This window comes from Natator depressus, chromosome 2 (assembly GCF_965152275.1).
Source record: "Natator depressus isolate rNatDep1 chromosome 2, rNatDep2.hap1, whole genome shotgun sequence".
Taxonomy (NCBI): domain Eukaryota; kingdom Metazoa; phylum Chordata; order Testudines; family Cheloniidae; genus Natator; species Natator depressus.
Genome location: NC_134235.1, coordinates 223,060,512 through 223,082,449, shown reverse-complemented (window position 1 = coordinate 223,082,449; position 21,938 = coordinate 223,060,512). Strand labels below are relative to the sequence as shown.

Here is a 21,938-nt window from a genome sequence, read left to right as displayed (position 1 = left end):
AAGTGCTCTTACCCATAGGCATTAAGGGACTGGGTGTTTGTAGCTTAGGTGGATGCCCCTAGGCAGCCCAGAATTAGGAGACTATAAAGATGGCTTAAAGCCACGTTAGCACCCCGTCTCCCCCACCCCCCGGCTGCAAGCTTGTGCCAAAAGCTTGCTCTGGACATTTAAATTCACTGTAAGTAATCTCAGTTGTTAGTAGTAACTTAGGTGACTATATTTGTTTACAACACATAGTTCTGGGCTCTCCCTTTGAAGGGTTTCCCATCTCCCTCCAACCAGATTTCTAAGGATCAGATTGTATTTGGCCCTAGCATTGGTGGGTGTGTATGGGAAAGGCTCAGTTTGCATGCCTCTCACTTGTGTTCCCTATGCAATGCCAGATGCAACAGCAGTTCTTTTGGTCAGGGGAGTAAGAATATAAGAACTGCCATACTGAGTCAGACCAAAGGTCCATCTAGCCCAGCATCCTGTCTTCCAACAATGGCCAATGCCAGGTGCCCCAGAAGGAATGAACAGAACAGGTAATCATTAAGTGGATCCATCCCCTGTCACCCATTCTCAGCTTCTGGCAAACAGAGGCTAGGGACACCGTCCCTGCCCATCCTGTCTAATAGCCATTGATGGACCTATTCTTCACGTACAAGGACTGCTCCTTTTATTGGCCCTAGGGCACAAGTCACCCCAGGGCAGGGCAGGAGGAAGAACCACAAGGCATCATGTACTGAAAATTTACCTTGCACTTACAACACTAATTTACAAAGGATTGGTCCTGCTGTGAAGGCACTAGACTGAGGCTATGTCTGTCTACGCTACGCAACTCCAACTTTGTGAATAACGTAGCTGGAGTCAATGTACCTTAGGTCGAGTTACCGCCAGGTCTACGCCGCAGGGGGGCAACGGCAGAAAATCTCCCAACGACTTACCTTACTTTTCTCGTTGGGAGTAGAGTACAGGGGTCAACTGGAGAGCAATCTGCAGTCGATTTGGCAGGTCTTTACTAGACCCGCTAAATCGACCGCTGGTGGATCAATCTCAGCGCATTTGATCCCAGCTGTAGTGCAGACCTGCCCTGAGACTCAGGAGATGTGGCTTCAATTCTTGACCTGGCTATGGTCTTTCAGTGTGCCCTTAGGCAAGTCACTTAGGGCCTTTTTAAAGATGTTTATGCATCTACAAATACTCATATGCACCTAGTGAGATTTTTCAGAAGTGTCAAGGTGCCCAACTCCCATTGAGAGTTAGACATGTAAGTGCTTTTGAAAATCCCACTAGGTGTCTATCTGACCCTTTAAAAATCTGTCTCTTATTCTCTCTGTGCCTCAGTTTCCCTGTGTAAAATACCCCCTTTTTCTTCCCCTTTCCTTTGTCTCTCTTATCTGGTTAGATTGTAAGATTTTGGAGCAGGGACCATCTCTTACTAAATGATTTATATTACACTTAACACAGCTAAGCCCCAATCTCAGTGGGGGCCTCTATATTGTACTGTAATAAAATAATAACAATAATGAATGCTGGGAGGATGATAGAGCTACTGTGTAATATATAGTGTATGCTAAATAATTGTAAAACAGTTGGTAAAATACAGCATTCATGGGACACAAATAGCATGTTCTCTTTTTGTGGCAGTCAGCAATTTCAACTAACATGCTGTCCAAACCACTAGCGTCTTTCATAAAAAGAGAAAGATTTGGGGTATTTTAGTGTGGGGAAAAAAACCCGACAGCTTTAATATTTGTTTGTTCATTCATCATCCGCTTCCTTCCTTTTCAGGATATGTGTAGCATAGGATGGTATCTAATATTTACAACCATGGAAGAACTAAATAAATGGAACTTTACATTTTAAATTACAGTTTTCCTTATGGAGAAGTTCTATCAAATTTATAGAAAATAATATTTCTATAGGTGTTGTGAAGCAACCTATAATATTTCAGTTCTATATGGTGGTTAAAAACATAGAAAAGATCTCATTCTCTGTTATATTCTATATGATTTAGAGTATTAGCTATACAGCCATATTACATTTCTATAGAGCCCTGTTGGTTTAACTCCTCCTAAATTTTATATGCTTTTTACATAAGAGTTAAGACATATTAGAATTTGTTGTGTCTCTCTCATTGTGTTGGTTCCTTGCTGGGAAGGCTTTTCAGAGACCATTTCAGACTTAAGGTAGAAAAAGCTCTGCTCTCAATTAAATAAAGTTTATTGGCCTGACAGAGAAATACCATTGCCAAAATTAAATATATTACAGTCAAGTAATAATAGGGTTTCACAGTAACAGAGGATTTCCATGCCATGAGCCTGCCACTGAAGTCAATGTTGCTTGAAAGCTCGTCTCTCCCATCAAAAGAAGTTGGTTTAATAGATATTCTCATCTCACTCACTTTGTCTCACTGAAGTCAATGTGAGTTTTCCTATTAACTTCAGCAGGCTTTGAATCAGGCCCCACATACCCATTTGATATTATTGGTTTATATCTCTGAACCACATTTTTTGTGAGGCTATTTCTGCTACTTTCTCACTTCTTCCAGAATCATGTCATTTGGCTGAATTTCCCATTGACATTTGGTTTTGTTTTTATTCCTCTAGTTTAGATGACATCCTAGTTGGTGCACCCCTCTTCATGGAGCGTGAATTTGAGAGTAAACCTAAGGAAGTAGGGCAGGTTTACCTGTACTTGCAGGAAAGTGCTTCCTACTTCCGAGACGCACAGATACTGTCGGGCATTGAACTGTTTGGTAGATTCGGCAGTGCCATCGCGCATCTTGGAGATCTCAACCAGGATGGATATAACGGTACTTAATTAATATATTATATGTTGCAAGCAAATTGCCTTTGTACTGAATATGATGGTACTTCAGGTCTGAAAATGGCTTTCTTCCCAGTTCTTGAAGAGAACTACAGGATTTAGAAGATGTTTGCGAAAAAAGCCAAATAAAACAATATACGTTTGTTTTTCTGCAACCATTCCATTTTTAACATGTAAATGTGCAAAGTGATGAGAATCTCTGTGTCACACAGTGTGACCTAGTGATTTGAGTAGGAGTCTTGCTTAGTGGTCAGAGCAGAATCAAGGGGCAGAGCCGGAGTTGTGGTCAAGAGACAAGGCAGTGATCAGAACCAGGAGTTATAAATCAGGGGGTTCAGAGGCAGGCAGCGAGTAGGCCTGGAGCAGAGCAGGCATGGGGTGGAGCAAGGGATGGACAGGAAGCAGGTCTGGCGCAGCTTCGGGCATAGAATGCATTGAACTGCCACTGTGCTCCTGTTGGTACTTAAATGGTGACCTGTTGACCCTTCTGCCCCATGAAGGAGCACAGTCACTTAGTGAAGGTTTATTGGGCCCAGCCGAGCTCACTGGGTTGCTAGGCAACCAGGCCCAGAGCCAGCCGAATTCCTGACACACTGACTAATCCTAACAAAGAGGAAATTAAGTGCCATATCCTGTTAAACTTAAATGAATAGTCCCATTGACGTCAATGCTAACGCTGAACATACATTAACACTTTAATATTGTTGCCCCTTTTTAACCCAGTCAACTTTGTTCCTCTTCAGAAACTCTTTACAAGAGGTTTGTTGGGATACTTAGCTCATGCCCAGACATGGGGTAGACTTTGCACTCTCATTGACTACTGTTCTATAAGCCATCAAAAGGAATGAGAAATGCTACTCCCAGCCCCTTTGGTGCTGTTCTGCAAAGGTAGCCAACTGACCGCCCAAAGTCCTATTGAACTCTTCCACCATCCCTTCAGATTGTGGGTGTGCTGGGGTGGGTGCAAGTTTTGTGTATGCCTAGAACCTCACAAATCTGTTGAAACACTTTGGATTCAAAGTTTCTCCCTTGATCTGTCTGTAACTCACATGGGACTCCAAATCTGGTGAAGAATTCATTCACTAGACCCCTATTACTGCCACAGCCTATTGATTTCTGCTTGGAAAGCCATAGGCTATTTTGTGAAGTAGTCCATAGCTACTAGCAACTATTACTTGCCAGCCTCCATCTCAAGGAACGGCCCAAGAACATCAACAGCAATGAGATCCATTGGTGTCCCCACAGGATACTGTTGCAAGGGGGCTCTCCCAGGTTTAGGAGGACCCTTCTTTGCAATGCAAACATCACATTTTCTGCACCAACTTTCTACATCCTTGTTAGAAGGCTTTCCCTTACCCTCTCCCCGGTTCTTGTTTCGCTGACAGAAAGCAGAAGACCAGAAGTCCAAAGTTCAGACAATGCAATGTTTATTGGGGTTAGTTCCAAGCAAACCTATCCATAGCTCTACACGCCAGCAGAGTCTGTTTCCCAATGTTCCATTCCCAGCTCTGACACCGCAGAGCATTTACCCCATGTCCCCCTTCCCAGCTCTGGTGCCACAGAGCCTTGCCTGTGACCCCATTCCCTATTCCCCATTCTCATTTCCCATTCTCCATTTCCCTGTTCCCACCTCTTCCTCCTCCTTCGCAGGCCCAAATATACCTGCACACGCACAGTCCCACCCCTTACAACTTAGGGTCATGTTCCATTTTGGGTCTGGGAGGGTTAAGGAGAGTGAGTTTGTGCTCAAGTGAGGTAAGGGCATTTCTTTGGTTTTTTAGTGTTTTATACCTCCCCTCCCAAGTCCTTTTTCCCCTCCCGACTGGTTGCTTGACTTTGCTTTGAGATAGGGGTTGAGGCAATTTTAAATTGTGCTCTCAAGTAACACTTTAACTGCTCTTATCTGGGTCCCATTGTACTAACAAATCCTGCTGACTAGGAAGAAGCAACATCACAGTGTCTTTGTCCCTTGTTTACACATTTTAGTATAAGAGTATCAAAAAGTCCAACCCAAAATTCTGTCCCAGGCTAGCAAACAGACCTATATACTAACAATTCTGCTTGCATTTTACACAATAGAAATTCTCCCTTAGCTTGGCTAAGGGTTTTGCAGTTTTAAGATCCACAACATAACCTCAGACACTCCTTTTTCGGTGTCCAGCAGTTTTAAGATCCATAACATAACCTCAGACACTCCTTTTTTGGTGTATCCAGTACAGTCAACTGGTACCTGTACTCATCCCGCCCTGGTTTCTCCCATTTCCTATACAATATTTCAACTTTAAATTCCAAGCTTTCCCATTGTGACCAGGAAGCTTTTACTGTGGTGTTGTGAGGTGACATTACATTCCAGGGTGGTTGTGTTTTCCATTTGATTTTCCTGAAATCAGTCACACGCTATCCTGAAATCAGGATCCTCTCGTTAGGAAGATTTTTAGTTGCTCTAGGGTCCATTCTTGCAGCCCCCCCCACCCCCTTGTTCAAGGATGAACCAAGAACATGAGCACTAATGCGAATTTGAGGGAGGAAGGAAGGCACACTCCTCCCCTTGAGCAACTCATTCCTTGCTGTCCTGCTTAAGGCATCGACATTGCCATACTTATGGCCAGGCCTGTGTGTAATTGTTAAATCATAGCACTGCTATGGCAAGCTGGTAGCTGTCCCTTGGGATTTCTGAATCTAAAGAGCCATTGCAGGGAAGCATGGTCTGCCCTAACCATATACTTCCTCCCATACAAGCCACTCATAGGAGTTCCTTTCAGGTGGTGCAATAATTTATCTCAGGAAAACTTAGACTTTTGCTATAATAAGCTACCACCCTCTCAATTCCCTTGTGTTCTTTTGTCGATACTTCCCTCAAAGCATGAGCAATAGCATCTGTGTCCAGTATGAAGGGGGTTTCAAAACATGGATAGGCTAAGAAAGGAGCAGTTATTAGAGCCTTATGCTACATCACACTCTGCTGACCATTGAAATGGTTTCTCTTTCTCACCCAACATATGCCGTGGTTTTGCAATAATGGCAAACCCACAAATGAACCTTCTGTAATGGGAACAGAGCCTTATAAAACTCTGCACATCTGTGAGTGTTTGGGGAGTTGGCCAGCTCTGTACAGCCTCAATTTTATTTTTGTCAGTGGAAATTTCCTCCTCACTAATTGTATACCCAAGGTAGATTACCTCTTTTTGAAACAACTAACGTTTCTTTGGGTTCAGTTTCAAATTGGCTGCCTTCAACTTATCACAGACCATTTTTAAATGTTTTAGTTCCTGTTAAAATATTTTTACATGCACCAGGATAAAATAGACAGGCTGAGAGGGGCATGTCATGTAATACTCTCCCCGTTATCCTCTCTAAGGTGGCAAACACAAGTCAAAACCAACACTTTAAATGGCCACAAGCATTGTCCTGCTGCGAAAGCAGTTTTCCCCTTGTCTTTTGCATCCACTTCCACTGGCCAGTACCGACTATTAAGATCCAGTGTGGAAAACCAGACAATGTGCTACAGTATCTAGGGTATCATCTGTTCATGGTAATAGATAAGAATCCTTTTTAAGTGACTTCATTTAGTTTTCTATACTCCAGACAGAATCTTGTGTTGCCATCTTTTTTCTTAACCAGAGCTATGCAGGAGGCCGAAGGATTAGTTGAAGGCTCAATAATATCTTCCTGATACATTTTGTTGATGGTCTGTAGTGCCTCTTCCCTTTCTGCTCCTGGTAGCAGTGAGGGTCAGATTCCTCCGCCGCCCGCCATCAATTTTGTGCTGCACCAGTGCAGTACAACCTATGTCTCTGTTGGACTAGGAGAACAGCTCCTGATTTCTAACCAGAAAGTCTCTTAAATAGTTCTGCTGTTCCCCAGTGTACAACACAGTGCTGCAACAGGTCCAATAGAAATTCTGGAAGCTCACCTTCTCCCTCTTCTACCTTATAGTTTTCTTCAATACCAGCATTAACCAGATCTACCAATTCACATTTTGCAACTACAGTTCCTCCCTCCCCCTTGGCCCCACCCCGCCTTTTTTAACTATTTGACGCTTGTTGGAAACATTCAGCAAATGAACAGGGATCAGTTCTTATTTCAGAGCCACGAGAGCTTTGAAAGCTAAGGTTGCACCAAGACCCTGATTTCCTAACAGGGTTCAAGCACTCTCCTTCTTCCCTTTGCTGGAAAGCTACCACAGCATATAGCTGTTATAGTGGTTTCTGCACCTGGGAGCAGACCTATAGGCCATTTATCGCACCTGGGCCATATTTTTAAAGGTCATTTCCACAGATTGAATTTGTAAGACACCTTTCCTATTATTGAGTGCATAGTTGTTAGCCATAATGAAATGAACTCCAATTACTAGCTCATCCGCTAGTTCAGCCACCCAGCTCAAATTTCAGAGGTCTCATCTTCAAACCCAACTTCCCAGGCTTTGGACAGATGCCATCTCCGTTTGAGACCAATTAGGTTGTTCAGTTTTGGATCCCCTATTCCGTGGCCTTTTTAGTGTGTCTGGTCTCATAACTGTTATGTTTGAGCATGTGTCAATAATTCCTGAACACATCACAGATGCTATCTCACACACAATAGCCAAACTCCGGTTACTATTGTTTAACTGCCCAAATCTAAACAAAAACTGTGGAGATGATCATTCTTCCTCCAAGCGTTGCCCCTTCAGCTTGGTGTCCCCACATTTCCCAGACTGGGGGAGAGGTTTCCACTAGATACCTGTGACAGTCTGTCTTGGCCTGTCTTAAATGTATAACAATCCTTTTTATGACCAGTTTTGTCACAGTACGAGCATTTGTCTGAACTGTTCTCTTTAATTTTTGCATTATTGCAAATTTTCCTTGTTTTACAAACCACATGTGTCATTTATTCCAGTCATTCAATATGGTCATTAACCACATTAGACTCCCTCCTTGCATACATATTGGAGACAGAGCTGTATTTACAGGGCTCATTGTGTCCCTCTTCCCAGCCATTCATCTGAGCTGGAATATTGAATTGACACAAATAAGCCTCCCAGGGAGTTTTGCCCACAGAGATAGTGGGGTTTTGTATCACTGGTCCCAACGTCTCTCTAGTTATGAACAGGATAGAAAACTGTTGTAAATGTCTGGTCTTACCCAAGTCCTTTGACTAGCTCAATGTCTCAACAGCCTTCCATTGTGGTCAGTGACCCTTCAATTTCCTTCTGGAGCTGAATTTTTAGTTCCATAAATCCTTGCTGCAGCTCATTTTGGTTGGCAAGTTCCAGATTAGCTAAAGCTTGCTTGCTGTCTGCTATTTTGTGGAAAAACCCGTGGCTAATGGTGTGACAATCAGGGTCCACACAACCCAAGGAGAGAACAGGGGGATCTGAACCCCAAAGAATAATCAATTGAATCAACTGATTGTACCCAATGTTATTGTGTACAGAAATATGTTCAGTAAGGTCTTTTATGAAAGCTTGTAACTTTATGGTCATTATGAGTTATGTTTACAGACTGGTTATGAAGAGAGAGAGAGAAAAAAAACTCTGTTCATAACCTGTACTACAATGTCAAATACACCTTGCAGGAGCGAGGAGCACAAAACGAGGAACAAGTAATAATCCATTGTACACCCAGGAAAAGGCCATTAAAGTTAATGGGAAGACATTAAGACAACAGGATATCCCCATTTTGAATCTTTGTAGTGACGGATAGAAAAAACCCTGAAAAAAAACTTGTTTTTAAAATGGAAGTGGTTTGAAGTGAAAGGTTTTCAGAAACTGAGGGACAGTCACTTAGCAGGAGCTGTCTGTGAAACTCTGGATCCCCTGACAGGGGGCATGATGGGAAACTGTTCTAAGGCAATAGGTAACTTGTATTAGGAAAGGGACTGTAATCTAATTTGAAAGAGTAAAGCCTGTTGCATCTTTGTTTATTTTCTGTGTAACTTGTATGTGTTTGTTTCCCCTTACAATTTCATATTTCAAGCTGCAATTTTTCTATTAAATAACTCTTTTGTTTATTTTTACCCCAAACCCATGTCTGCTGTGTAATCTGTATGGAGTATGTCCACCAAAGGAAGCTTGTGCCTGGGGGGCTCATTTCACTCCTTTGGGGATGACAAGCCAGAGAGAAAAAGGCCGAGAGTCTGGTAGTTAAGAACTCGGGTGGATGGACTTGGGGAGACTTGAGACTGGAAGGGCTGTTGGGGTCACCTTGCAAAGAATAACTCGGCTGGTGGAAGCCAGGGTGAGACCTTGTGCTTGTGGGCATGCTACTGTGTCGGGTCTGAACCAAAGCTGCAAAGCATATGGGCACCCACAGTTACAGGGCAGGTGGTGACAGAACCCCTTATTGGTCTGGGTTATCCCCCAAAACATCGCAAATGGCAGTCACATTGCTGATCATTTCATCAATCTCTTTTACCATTCAAGCCTGTGCGGGTTTCCCCATTCTGTCCAGGCACTTTGTCGTTGCTGCTGCTCCAATAGAGATCTCATCTGAGTCTGCAATCATCTCTGAGCAATTCCTGCAAAACCTCCAGCTTTTGTTTTAAATCCTACTGGCCGCTTTTGATTTCTGCAAGCACTTCCATTTGTTCCATCTTGATTCAATAGGAGTACCCAGTTCACAGTCTCTCTCCTTGGAAACTAGATCCCACTGTTCAGAGCAGAATTGCCCCTTTTTGACCCGAACGGCTAGTCAAAGTTTGGGTCCCTGTGGGTGTTCCAGTTCGGAGCAGAGATTGGTGATAGGTATTTCTTTGAAGCAGTTTTGTTTATTTACAAAGAATGTACAAAGTCCTGTGTATCTGAATGCAGAGGGAATCAAATAACAGGAAATAGCTTCTTTTGCTCACAGCTTCAAGAGCAGTCTTTTCCTCCAGCACCCCTGACCCAAAAACCTCTCCCCAGGTTTCTTCCAGGGTCAGGCACATGCTTTCAGCTGCTCCTTCAGTCTGTCTCTCTGACTCAGTCTGTTTTTAGACCTCGTCTACTCTACACTAGGTAATTAGGACGATTTCACTATGTCAGTACAGGCCATGAAAAATCCACATCCCTCAGTGGTGCTGTTAAGCTGACCTAAGTCCCTGTACAGACAGTGCTAGGACGACAGAGAAATTCTTCCATCGATCTAGCTACTGCCTCTCAGACAGGTGAATTACCCACGCCAATGGAAGAACCCCTCTCGTGGGCATAGGTCGCGTTTACAAGTCACACACCTGCAGTGGTACAGCTTTGCTGCTTTAATGTTTTAAGTGTAGGCAAGCCCTTCTTTTCTGTCAATTCCCTCCACCCCACACGCCCATCCAGTCAAGCCCTCTGCCCACCTAGTGCTAGTTTCTGGGTAGACACTAGTAGGCTTTATTTTGGGTGTGGCTCCTTAACTGTCTCTTACAACTGGCTTAAATGGAGAACTCATTCACACATCCAGCTTAAAGAGGTTTTAACTCAGCTCGTAATAATATGGATTAAAATGTAATATGATGTTTTTATAAAGGTATTTGATTCGATACAGCATCAGTTTAAAAGGAGGTGTTCTGCTTCTTCCCCAGTTGTGTAGATGAGCTGATTGAGGTTCAAAGAGGTAGAGCATCTTGCTCACAGTCACAGCTGAAGCAGTTATGAGGATCTCTTGTCAAAAGTGCCTAGGGGCCTAACTCCCATTGATTTGTGGAAACTGGGCACCTAAAGGCATTTGCAAATTCCACTACGTGCCTAGCTGCATTTTTAGGGGCCTAAATACCTTTAAAAATCTGTCCTCAAGTCTTTCATCCTGTCCATCAGAGATTATTTTCTCCATCCACTGGCCAAGACTTTTAAAGTGGTAGTGATTTGGGGTTCTAGCTCGAGACACATTAAAGGTGCCTGATTGTCAGCAGACAGGTGCTCAGCCCTCTTAAGAAACTTAAGCTACACACCCAAAATCTCTCATCAGTTTGAAAATGTTGGCCATTGTCTTTTAGCCGATAAACTCAGACTGTCTACTTAGTCATCATGGCTGTTTCTTTGATTTTTGTACCTGAAAAGTAGCAAGGGAGGGTTTGTTATACATAACGAATATACATTCTAAATAGCATATGACCCTACATCAGTTAATAGAATAAATTCACTTTCGGGGATCTGCTACTTTCGTGAACTGCTCCAGCTTATTCTCCTGGTTTATGAGATCCAGAGAGTCCCTTGAATGAATTACAGCTTTGCATTCCCTGTGGGGCTGTCTATTATGCTGTATTTATCTCTTCTCCAAGATACTCCTCAAAAGCTTTTTTTATACTATTTATTTATTTTTATTGGTCATGCAAACAAAGGGGATGTTTCCCATTTCATGGTAAGGTGTTTTACATAAAACAAAACTGATCTTATGCTGTTACTCCACGCCACTCCTGTTTTCCCTTCTGCATGCTGTAAAGTTGGCTGTTCAACTATGTATTTTTTTGCAGTCATTGAATTTTTTTTTTTAAGCTGGAAAAAGGACAAGCCACAAAGCAGACCTTCTTAAAGAGCTGTGCTAATTAATTAGGTGATGGAGAAAACAGGGAACATCACACAGTGTGTGTTTAGTTTAAACACATGAATGTAACATTAGCCATTATTTCAGTCTCAGTTTGTTAAATCTTGTTGATTGCTGTAAAAACATGACAAAGGAAAATGTGCAATTAATAATAGACGTGTGTTGTCTGTCTATTGCAATGTGAGGCCCCTTTCATATGAAAATGCATTCATTACAACTATAGGCATGAAAGTTTGAAACACTAAAGCACTATTAAAGCACTATTTTTACGTATTTGTCTTGAAATAGAATCTATGCAATAAAGAAAAAATGATTACGCCCCAGCTCTTGTTAACACACAACACAGGTCCCTCTGGTCTACTTTCCCTGTCGGAGTTAATTCTGTCTTTGTTTTAATGTTGTCAACTCTTTTTACTCTATTGCAGACATTGCAATCGGTGCACCATTCGCAGGCGAAGACAGAAGAGGCAAAGTGTTCATTTACAATGGACACAGGAATGGGTTAAATGCTAACCCTTCGCAGGTTCTCAATGGAGCCTGGGGGTCACAGTCCATGCCTGCGGGATTTGGCTTTACTCTAAGAGGAGACTCAGACATAGACAAGAATGATTACCCAGGTAAGATTTTTCCATAAGAGAGGGAATTTCATACCTACATTCTCTGGAAAATGCATCTAAACTGTTCCTTTTGGAAGGCAGAGGTCACAATAAAGAATAGACACAGTTTTTTGTGTAGTTCTAGCAATGTTTTCCTGAGAACTTAAAGTCAGACAAAACAAATACTCCCTTTCCTGTCAAGAGACATCATCAGAAATGCAAGGGCTTAAACAGTTACATTAACATAAAACATGTGAAGTTTACAGAAAAAAAACTTAACGCTTATTCCCCACTCAACATTTGAATGCACTCATTCCTACTGAGCTTATAGGTCTGCTCCATGCTGACATTCTTCCTTAATTAAAACCATGTCATGTTATAAGGGAAGAGACTGACTTGGTTGTGTTTGTTGCTAGTTGTTTTTCTTAAAGCTTTGCTTTCCAAATAGCTGCTGAACTCTCTCTATATATAGGTTCCTAATTGCTTTTGACCTCATTACGAAAAGCAGAGAGAATGCAAAAAGATTCCATAATTTGTGTCACAGATTTTATTTAGGTCTTTCCATGACCTTATTTGCACTCTGTTATACAGATTTTCCTTTTTAGTTTGTTTTGAATTTTTCTTAACAATGAATAGTTTACAGACATCCAATGGTATTTATCAAGATTATACCACTACTGCATGCTTTTTTTTAGTGAAGTCCTTCCAGCTTGAAGCAGCATTCCAGGACCATATGCTGCCTAAATGTACAATATCCTTTTAATCTGATGCCATTCACTCCTTCTTCTAGGATCAGTACATACTATTTCTCTGAGTCAAGATTGAGAAATCTCTGAACGTTTGCAATGTACCCAGTGTCGTGGAATGAATAGCCTTGCTGTTGTATACTGTTGACCTACCACACTAATACTTGCTAATGCTTTAGGTTTCACAGACTCTTTATAAAGTTATTTTTCTTAGCTTGTCTTCCTTAGCTTATATTATTACAGCTAGCAAGTTAGTGACCTGAAAGTTGGTGTTATTAGCTGCATGGTTTTGTAAATTAAAGGTGACTTGCAAAGAAAAAAAAAAGGGGGTGTGTGCGACCTTTTTGACTTATTTATTCTAGGTAAAGAAGGCCTGAAAGATTTGGGATTATTGTTTGTTTTAAAAGGGGGATTTTTTTCTGCTTGGGTTTTTTTATGCTAGAAATTCAGGTCTTGTCTGCTCTAGAAAATGCTGCTTGAAAAGCTAGATAATGATAACATTAAAAGACTCAAGGGAGAAAAAGCTGAGCAATTGAGAAGGGGAAGGGCTTTGTAGTCCTTCACAGGGCATCTTTAAAGCGGAATGGGGGAAGTTTGGGTAGCACACTTGGATCTTCAGTTCATTTGAGACATTTCTTTAGCTTTTCCCTGACTGTCACTTTTGGGTTTGTGCTTCTCTACCTGAAGAATTCTATTGTGGGATGTGTTTAGCATGCGATAATTTGGTTTTTGTTTTGTTACATGGGTGAGTTGTTTGAAAAAAAGACTTACTAGTAACTGTTTTACCATAGGCAACCTCTCCCTCAATCCTACAGTTACCTACACTGACAATGTTGCAAAATCCACCTCCCAGAAAATGATAGGGCAAAAAGAACTGTCAAACAAAGAAGGAGCTTATCCACTCCTCAATGCAGAAAGACCTAAACTGTTAAATAATAGTACAACTTTACCCTGAAAATGTCAAGTTGGAGGGGAAGTATTTGTTGCCATAAGCTGCAAGAGACTAGTCAATCTAATTTATAGAGACTAATATGTGGAACAGCCATGCGTGTGCCTATATAATTGTCACTGGCCAATGGGTCAGTCATCTTAGTTCATGAGGTAGCCCTGGTAGAATAGTTCTTTATTCATGTGTACGGAATGTCGGAAGTAACCTTGCATCTTATAATTAAAGCACTCAATAGGGAGGCATGAGGCTTTCAGCTCTTTCTATCCTAGAAGTAGACAAATAGAATGATACTTCCAAATTTCACCTGTTTACCTCTGTATTGAGCCTAATAACTTGTTTGACTAGAGCATAATTTGTGTTTGACTAAAGCTTCCACCAATTATTGGTGAATAATTGTGGATAAATCCACTGCTTTGAAAATCTCAACCATAATGCTTGGAAGTTCTTTATTTAATATCTAAAGGGTTGAATTTTCTTTGCAGAGAGCAAAGATTAGAATTGCTCTTAAAAAACCACCTTTATTGGTACATACAAATACAAAGTGTAGATATTAAAGATGCATTTTTCCTAACAAAACAGAAGACTACTGAACAGCAACTTAATCCAATTTATCTATTCTCCTCCAACGCTGTCAGCAAACAGATAGGATGGCTTTCCCTGCTCGTTAGCAATCTCCTCAACAGAATGGCCTTCTGTCTTCAGCCAGCCCGACATAGGCGCTGTCACTGTTAAAGCTAACAGACCACCGTTTTCAACTCTGTTAAAATACAGGAAGTGTCTAACCTTTCAACAAGGTTTTTATTATTAAACACGGCCCTCGGACCCCACATCCAAGGAAGCGATGCCATCAAAATACTGCTGCTCGTGCAGAGAAATATGGAATACTCTCGTAACTACTATCATTTCATAGCAGTTTGGCTTTTTATCTTAGAAACCTTAGAATCACTTCAGATGACATGTGCCTAGAATTACTCCTTTATCAAAAGGGACACTTGGTCATGCAAGGCTAGATTGTGCCTTGTAGGCACAGCCCTGCATTGGGAGTGGTGAGGAACCGTACTTCAAGGGAAGCACTGTTGACATCCTGTGGCAAAACACCTCGTAGAGCTCTCTGATACAGAGGGGAGTGTTCAAACTGTTACGTCTCTTTACGGGTGCAGCGTCCCACCCAAGTGACACAGGGCAGAGCCATGTACTGCCCATTGCTGCCAGCCCCAACAGAATAACTAGGAAGCAGTCCCTGTGCTCCACTGATGAGAGGACTGCAGTTTTAGCCAGCCCTTGCATGGTCAGTGCAGAACTGGCGAGGGCTCTTTGCTGCACATCGCACAAGAATTAGGCAGAACCTAAATCTTAGTTTGTAAGGCTGGCAAGAGAAAGCAAAATAGAAGGAAAGAATGCTTCAAATAGATTGAAATACATCCACCTCCTTCAAACAGATTCTTTTTGTTCTTAATAGTACAAAGGAGGTCAGTTTCATTAGCTGCATTTTATAGATGAGGAAACTGAGGCGGGGGGGAAGTGACTTGCCCAAGGTCACCCAGCAGGCCAGTGACAGAGCCAGGAATAGAATCCAGGTCTCCTGAGTCCCAGTTTTGTGGTCTATCTACTAAGTAACACCGCCTTTCCTCTGTGGCTGAATTCAGAAGTGAAACCAGAACTCTTCAGAGGAAGCAAATAAGCATGAATTCTATTGCATGCTCCCATGAATTTGGCAGTTTATCATTTGTAGAACTGAATTTCCCTTTCTTTCATGGCTGAGCACACCAGATGCTATTCACACCTATGCCAGGACCTTCAGCTGAAATGTTGTGAAAGGGGGAGATTGTTTAACTGTCAAAAGAGATGGATCATGATGCAAGCTATTTCTGCTTCTCCATGTGATTATTCAGGGAGAGACTCTCCCATTTTTCCAGATGAGAAATCAAAGAGTCTTGCATCTTGTTTGACTGAGATATTTGATGTATGAGGCAGGATCCAGTATTGGAAGAAAACAGACTGGTGAAGACCTTTCAGTGCTCCCCAGTAGACCAACTATTCTCCACTTTTTTTCTTCTTCCATTCTCCAAGTCTTAATGCTGTGTCTTGATGGAACTGGGGTCCAGATCCTGATAAGCAAGTGGAAGGAAAGAGTCCTTTATGAGTAATTCATTCTGTAGCTGCCAGTAACCAGTGCTGAAGCCAAGTGTTCAACCAATAACTTCATACTGTCTCTCTTTGTCTCTCAAACTTATTTATCATCTTTACATCTTGTGTTCGTATATCTTCTGGATCGCCAAGCTGGAAAGCAAAAAAGAGAAATAATAGACTTGGCGCTAGAGGCCTGACCTCCATGCTTCCAGATAAAAAAAGCGGAATGGGGAGAAATTAGATGGGCTGCTGCCTTTATAGTAGTCTCTCTTGCCCATTCTTTTCGACTACTTGTTTTCTGGTAGTGAAGTCATACAGACAGATTCTAACCTCATTTACACTGGTATATATCAGGAGTAGTAGCTCCACTGACTTCCATTCAATACAGTTTTATTGGCCTTAACCCAGTCTAGCTCAGGAAAGAGGGTAAGGGATGCATGGTGGAGAAGACTAGAAGATGTGAAAAAGTCTATTTAAAAAAAAAGTTTGTGCACATATGATTCAATTACTCTGGAGTAAAATCCTAAAGGAATTGTGGGAGAGATTTTTGTGCTATGCTCCTACGAGGTGCAGCACACAACTCACAGACGGGGAAGGGGAGATACATAGCTTTAAGCCATATTTGCATGCTGTCAGTCCTGGGGCTGGAGCGACCCCCTGGGGTAATTTTAAGTAGTCCTGGGGGTCCAGCACTGCCAACAATCTCTGCTGTGTTCTGTGCAATGGCCCTGTCCCAACATACTCTTCCTGGCCCTAGCCCCACATGTGGTACACCGCCTACACGAGGGTTTGTGAGACAATCCTTGGGAGACAGCTCTACGTATGTTTTCCACAGTACCGGCGTCAAGGGAATCATCCCCTGACTAGGGATGGGTCTTTAGGAGCCTGTGAATGTGAGTGGCCTTCTCCCAGGCTCCCACTTGTGGCCTCAAAGCAGTCCTGCAAGTGACTGCTCACCTCAGTTTCCCTTTTTGGGCTCCTCAAATAAACTCCACACAGGCTTTTAGTCCAATAATGCCCCTTCTTCCAGGATCTAAAATATTGACATAAAATAAACTCGAAATAAAACTCCAAGTTCCAAATTAAAGTCCACACAAACAAAAGTTTCTCTTCCTATTCCTAGGCCTTCCTGCCTGGGGTCTTTGCTGCTTTTGCAGGCCACTCCCAGGCTAGGGTGACCAGACAGCAAATGTGAAAAATCAGGACAGGAGGTGGGGGGTAATAGGAGCCTGTATAAGAAAAAGACCCAAAAATCAGGAATGTCCCTATAAAATCGGGATATCTGGTCACCCTATCCCAGGCCCACTTGGCTGCAGTATTTTCATTCTTAACCCATGGAGTCTGCTCTCCCTGGCCTGCAGCCCTCTGGCTTCTAGGCTCAAACCTTTAACCTATAGTCAAGGGTCTCCTGCTCACTGGAGCTCTTCTGCAGTCTCTGCCACAGCTTCCTCTGGTTGCTCTCCCTAAGCATCCTCCCTTCCTGTAGCTTCCTACTTCTCTTATAGGGGAATCACCTGATCTCTGCTCAGGTGTGCCTGTTTCATAACTAGGTTTTTAGTCCTTAATGGGGCAAGCCATCCTGTTACTCTTTACTCCACTCCAAACCTTTTATGTGCTGTAAAGGAGCTGGCGCAATGGAGCAGGGGTGAGAATCGCACCTTAGATCTGCTTTCTGAACTGTGGTTTATTTTATTTCTTTTTCTTAAACAGAGTAATTCAGTTTTGACAGACGCAAGAGAAATCCATAAATGTGTTTAATGGAAAATAAATGTTTTCCTTTGCTTCTGGTCAACTGTTCAAAGTTGATCCCTGTTGAGTGCTCAGGATCAGTGGTTGTCTAGGTAATGGTGTTGTACATCCAGCTGGTTCATCTACAAGGCTAGCTCTAAACTGCACACTGCTTTCGGTGGTGTTTAGCGTACGTGTCGCTACATGTCACAGTGAAAAGCAGGCTGTGTCCACACTGTGGTGCATAGCTACACGTGGCAGTGAAAGGTTGTGGTGGGGGCAGATAGTGGGGGAAAGCTTCAGCAGTTCCCTGCTGCCAGAGCCTTTCACTGAGGTGAGGAAAGACTCTGGTAGGGGGGAGGCAGCAGGAAATGGCTCAGCCTTCCAGAACTTTTGCCTGCAGGAGGGAAAGGCTCCGGCAACTGGGACCTACCAGAGTCTTTCCTCACTCTCTGCCCCCCTCCCCGCTGCAACCTCCCCACTCCCGCACTGCCAGAGTCTTTCCCTGAGGCTGGTAGCTGGTGGAGCCTTTCCTCGCTGCCCCTACTGTGCCGAAGGCCTTTCCCTGTGGTGGGGAAGAACTCCAGCAGAAGGGAGCTGGCAAAACCTTTCCCTGCAACCTCCCAGCTGCTGGAGCCTTTCCCTGCTGAGAGAGTCTTTCCCTGCAGTGGGGAAAGGGTCCAGCAGCAAGGAGGCAATGGGATACTACACTGCTTAAAATAGTTGTGTTGATTGGGAAGCACAGCTTAAGCGAGTAGAGAGCAGACAGGCTAGGTACTTACATAAATACCCGAACCCTTCAGGTATGTCTGAACTCTCATCTCCTAAACTGTGCCTCACTGTCTACACTGCTATTTATACCCCTGCTAGAGGGAGCATGCAGGTACTACACTCCATGCCTCTGAAAGTGGTGTGTCGTGTAGATGTAGCCTCGTAGAACTCATGCATTTTCAATCTGTATGGTTTCTGTCTTCACACCAGGGCATATGTTGAGTCACTTGCTGGCTGATTATAGCTGAGCAAATGGTTTATCACGAATAACTGATTCAGCCTGTTTTCTGCCAGTGGCATTTCCTCAAGCAGATTGTGGCGTCTTCAAATTTATTTGTCATCCAGAACTATTTAAACAATTTTTTAACAAAGTAGATTGATGCAGAGGATCTGTGTGTGTTTATTGCTTGGGTAAATTACACTTTTTGAACACGTGTATAAGTAATCCTCATTAATCTAGGTCGTCCTTTTGAAGTCAGGGGCCTTTTCTACTCAGATTTACCCCAGTTTTATACTGGTATAGTTCTGTTGGGCCTGATTATTCCTTCTAGCTAAGCTCTGGTTGGGTCAGCTTTCCTTATTCTGGGTGCAGTTATTACGTTAAAGATTGATTTATATATAGTATAAACGATGTCTCTAGAAACATTTAACGAAATGTTATCACAAGGCTGTGATAATCAGGCAAAATTGTCTCTAAAATTCAATAATCCAGTCTAATCTTATTAAAGATTGAGTCTTTAACAGTGCCATCTGCTAAATGCATTAACTTGAACAGCAGGAAGAAAAGCCTCAAGTTTCCTTCTTAAAAGCTGGGATTTTTCATGATATAAAATTTGTTGAACATAACAGGCAGTGTGCCAATAATATCACAGCATTGTAGTCTAGTAATGATTATATTCTGAAGTCAGGAGAGTTACAGAAGACAAAAAATGAAACCTTGCATCAGCTCTGATGATAACTGTACAGTGTGTGAGTGAGACTGGGGGAGGGATTCTGCAACCAAATGGAGCAAACTAAAGCAGATAATTGGCTTGTATCATATTGGCGATTGATTTTAATCACTTGAAAATGCAACTATTTCCTGAACATCCTCATTTTATAGCGAATCAAATGGTGGTATATATTTTAATTTACAGATACACTTTTTTTCCAAAATGCTCTGGGAGATTTAATGAACATCACAATATCATGCGTTCAGTGGTGCTCAGGGGAAATATATTTATCCCAGTCAATAACAGGACTCATTTAAGTGGTAAACATTAAAAATACTCAAGAAGTGGATAGTTATAGGGTTGAATGAATAGAAACGGTGCCTCAGGAAGTTAGGGAAGGGGGTTAATTCAGACCCCAGGGGAGAGTGGAATTAGACCAGCCAGACGCAGTTGCTGATATTAAGGGGCTTGCTGTCAGAAGAGCTGAGAGGAGAAAGGAAGTTCCCCCTGAAAGAACTATTCAGGACCTTGTGAGTGACTGGGTCAGAAGAAAGTGCTGTTTTTGCAGACAAAGGTTATTTCTGGCTATAGGCTGAGTTTTTCACCGGTGGTTGCCTGGAACAGATCATCCTCTGACCTTTCTTATGGTCATTACTGTAGTAGTAAGCTTTTTAAGGGACCTTTTACTTTGAACTTTTGGGACTGAAGGGAACTGGCTGATGGAAATTTAGGTCATGGAACCCCAAAAGAGGGAAATAAATCTACCTTACAAACCTCAGGCTCCTTGGGCTTCTTAAAGGGATGCGATCAATTGAGTGAAACAGCAAAGATAAATATCCACAAGGCATAATGATATACAATTTTATACACTACATACTTCAGATATACAATTTTTTTTCCATTTTAATAACATTTCCATTTATACCAGACCTTTACTCTCAGGGGGTCCCAAAGACTTCCCAATTGCAATGCATATTGTGTCATTAAAAGGCAGATTCTTTTACTAATAGAATATACAGATATATTTCTTAAACTGTTGGTAAAATATTCAGAAAGGGTTAGGAACTGGTAGAGCCTAAAAGTAAACATTTTTATTCTCTGTATCCTGATATGTAGTACCATGATGAGAGATGGCTTAACCTTTGGTTAGCTCACTCCTGAGTGTCTCATGAGCAGAGTATAGGCCATTCTGTACAATTTTTCAGAACTGGCAATTGCTAATTTTTGGCTACTAACCCCCAAGGCAAGAGATGAGGCTCCAGGCCATAACTTAGGGTTTCTGGATAGACTCAAGGAAAAGGGGATTCTCTAAGCACGTCACTTGCTGCTTGGTTGTGTTGTATGGCAAAGTCCCTTTTCAAAGTTGCTTTGGGCTGGATCTTGCATGGGGAGGAAGGAGATATTACTAGAGGGTGACTGCCTGCTTAGCTTGAACCAATCTAAACATCACTCAGCGAGGCTGGAGATGGAGAACAGCAGCCTAGTTGTCTGCTTTTTCCAGAACTTTACTGCTATGCTTATTTCCATAGCATGGATGAAGGCTCACTCAGCTGATATTTCTATACTGGAGCTGGAGGTGTAATTTCCAGCTCCAGGAGACATACCTAGCTCTGATTGTCGCAGGGTGTGCCTGCAGGGTGTGTAGTACCCCCTGCTGATCCAGTGTGGAGCTGCAGGCAGTCCTTGCCTCATTTTCCCCTCTTTCAGGGCCCCTTAAGGACTCCTCCAGTCCAAAGGGTGTAAGACAAAATTCCCCTGCTGGGTTCTACTTTATTAAATGCAAATAAACTTAAAATAAAGTCTCTCAGACTCACAGAATTGCACAGCCCTTCTCTTTGGGCTGTGTGATTCTCAGTTCTGGCCTTTCTGGCCTATAATCTCTCCCTTTGGCTCAGGGTTGCACAGCCTTCCTCGTTGCGGCCTGTGGTCTCAGGGAGCTTCCCTCTCTGTGAGCACCTCCCTGCACCTGAGCCCTGATGGCCTTTTATCAGACTGAGGTGCTCATTATTCAATTAATTACCTGCTTAGATAGTCTCATTCCCCTTAAATTAGCTTGTAACTTTCCAGGGGGCCCACGCTCTCCTTAAAGGGGCCAGCAACCCTGTGATACCACTAAAACTAGAAGTGTAGCCATGGTGGCACCAGGAGTGTGACAGGCTAGCTGTCCCAAGTACAATCCCATCTGAGATTCTAGGTATGCCCTTGGGATATCTTGCCCCTCCCGCTGCAGCTCCATGTCTATTTTTAGCATGCTAGCTCAGTTGGAAATTACACCTTCCAGCTCCAGTGTAGACATAGCCAGCACCACTGCACAAGCCATGCCAAATTTCCATCCTCAGCATACATCCTTTCAGATCTGGCACATCGATGGGAGGTGTCAGCTCACCTTCCCGAGCCTAATGTGCCTTTCTCTGCCACGGGTGGTTGCTCCTTATGTATCTGTTGATCATCATGTCCTATAGGTCAGCGGATGGACTTTCCCTTCTCTTTACCATGTAAGGTCTTGCAGAATTAAGCCCTTTATTTGCAGCAAAATGAAAATCAGTCATGGAAATAACTAGAGTGGTTTAGTACCCTTTGAATTATTCATCTGCATCTTTACCTAATTTCACGTAGGGAGAGTTTGTCTCAGGACTAAGCTCTGTGAATCCCTCCAGTTTGGGTTTCATTCATCTAAACTGAAGGGTTCTGTTGTGTTAGTTTAGATGCAATATATAGACTCCAGGAGTCAAAGGTCACTGGGTCATAACCCAGTCACAGTCCAAAATTAAACAATTTTAAACAAGGTTTGGGAT

The 21,938-nt window shown here is 42.6% G+C and overlaps 1 protein-coding gene across 1 annotated transcript in view; it reads left to right on the top strand.

The window, feature by feature from the left end:
* ITGA8 (integrin subunit alpha 8) overlaps positions 1 to 21,938 on the top strand; it is a 178,738-nt gene that overhangs the window by 45,991 nt on the left and 110,809 nt on the right. The window contains exons 12-13 of the mRNA XM_074945995.1: positions 2,592 to 2,797; positions 11,717 to 11,908. Coding sequence (XP_074802096.1) covers positions 2,592 to 2,797; positions 11,717 to 11,908 — 398 coding nt within the window. The remainder of the gene's footprint in view (positions 1 to 2,591; positions 2,798 to 11,716; positions 11,909 to 21,938) is intronic.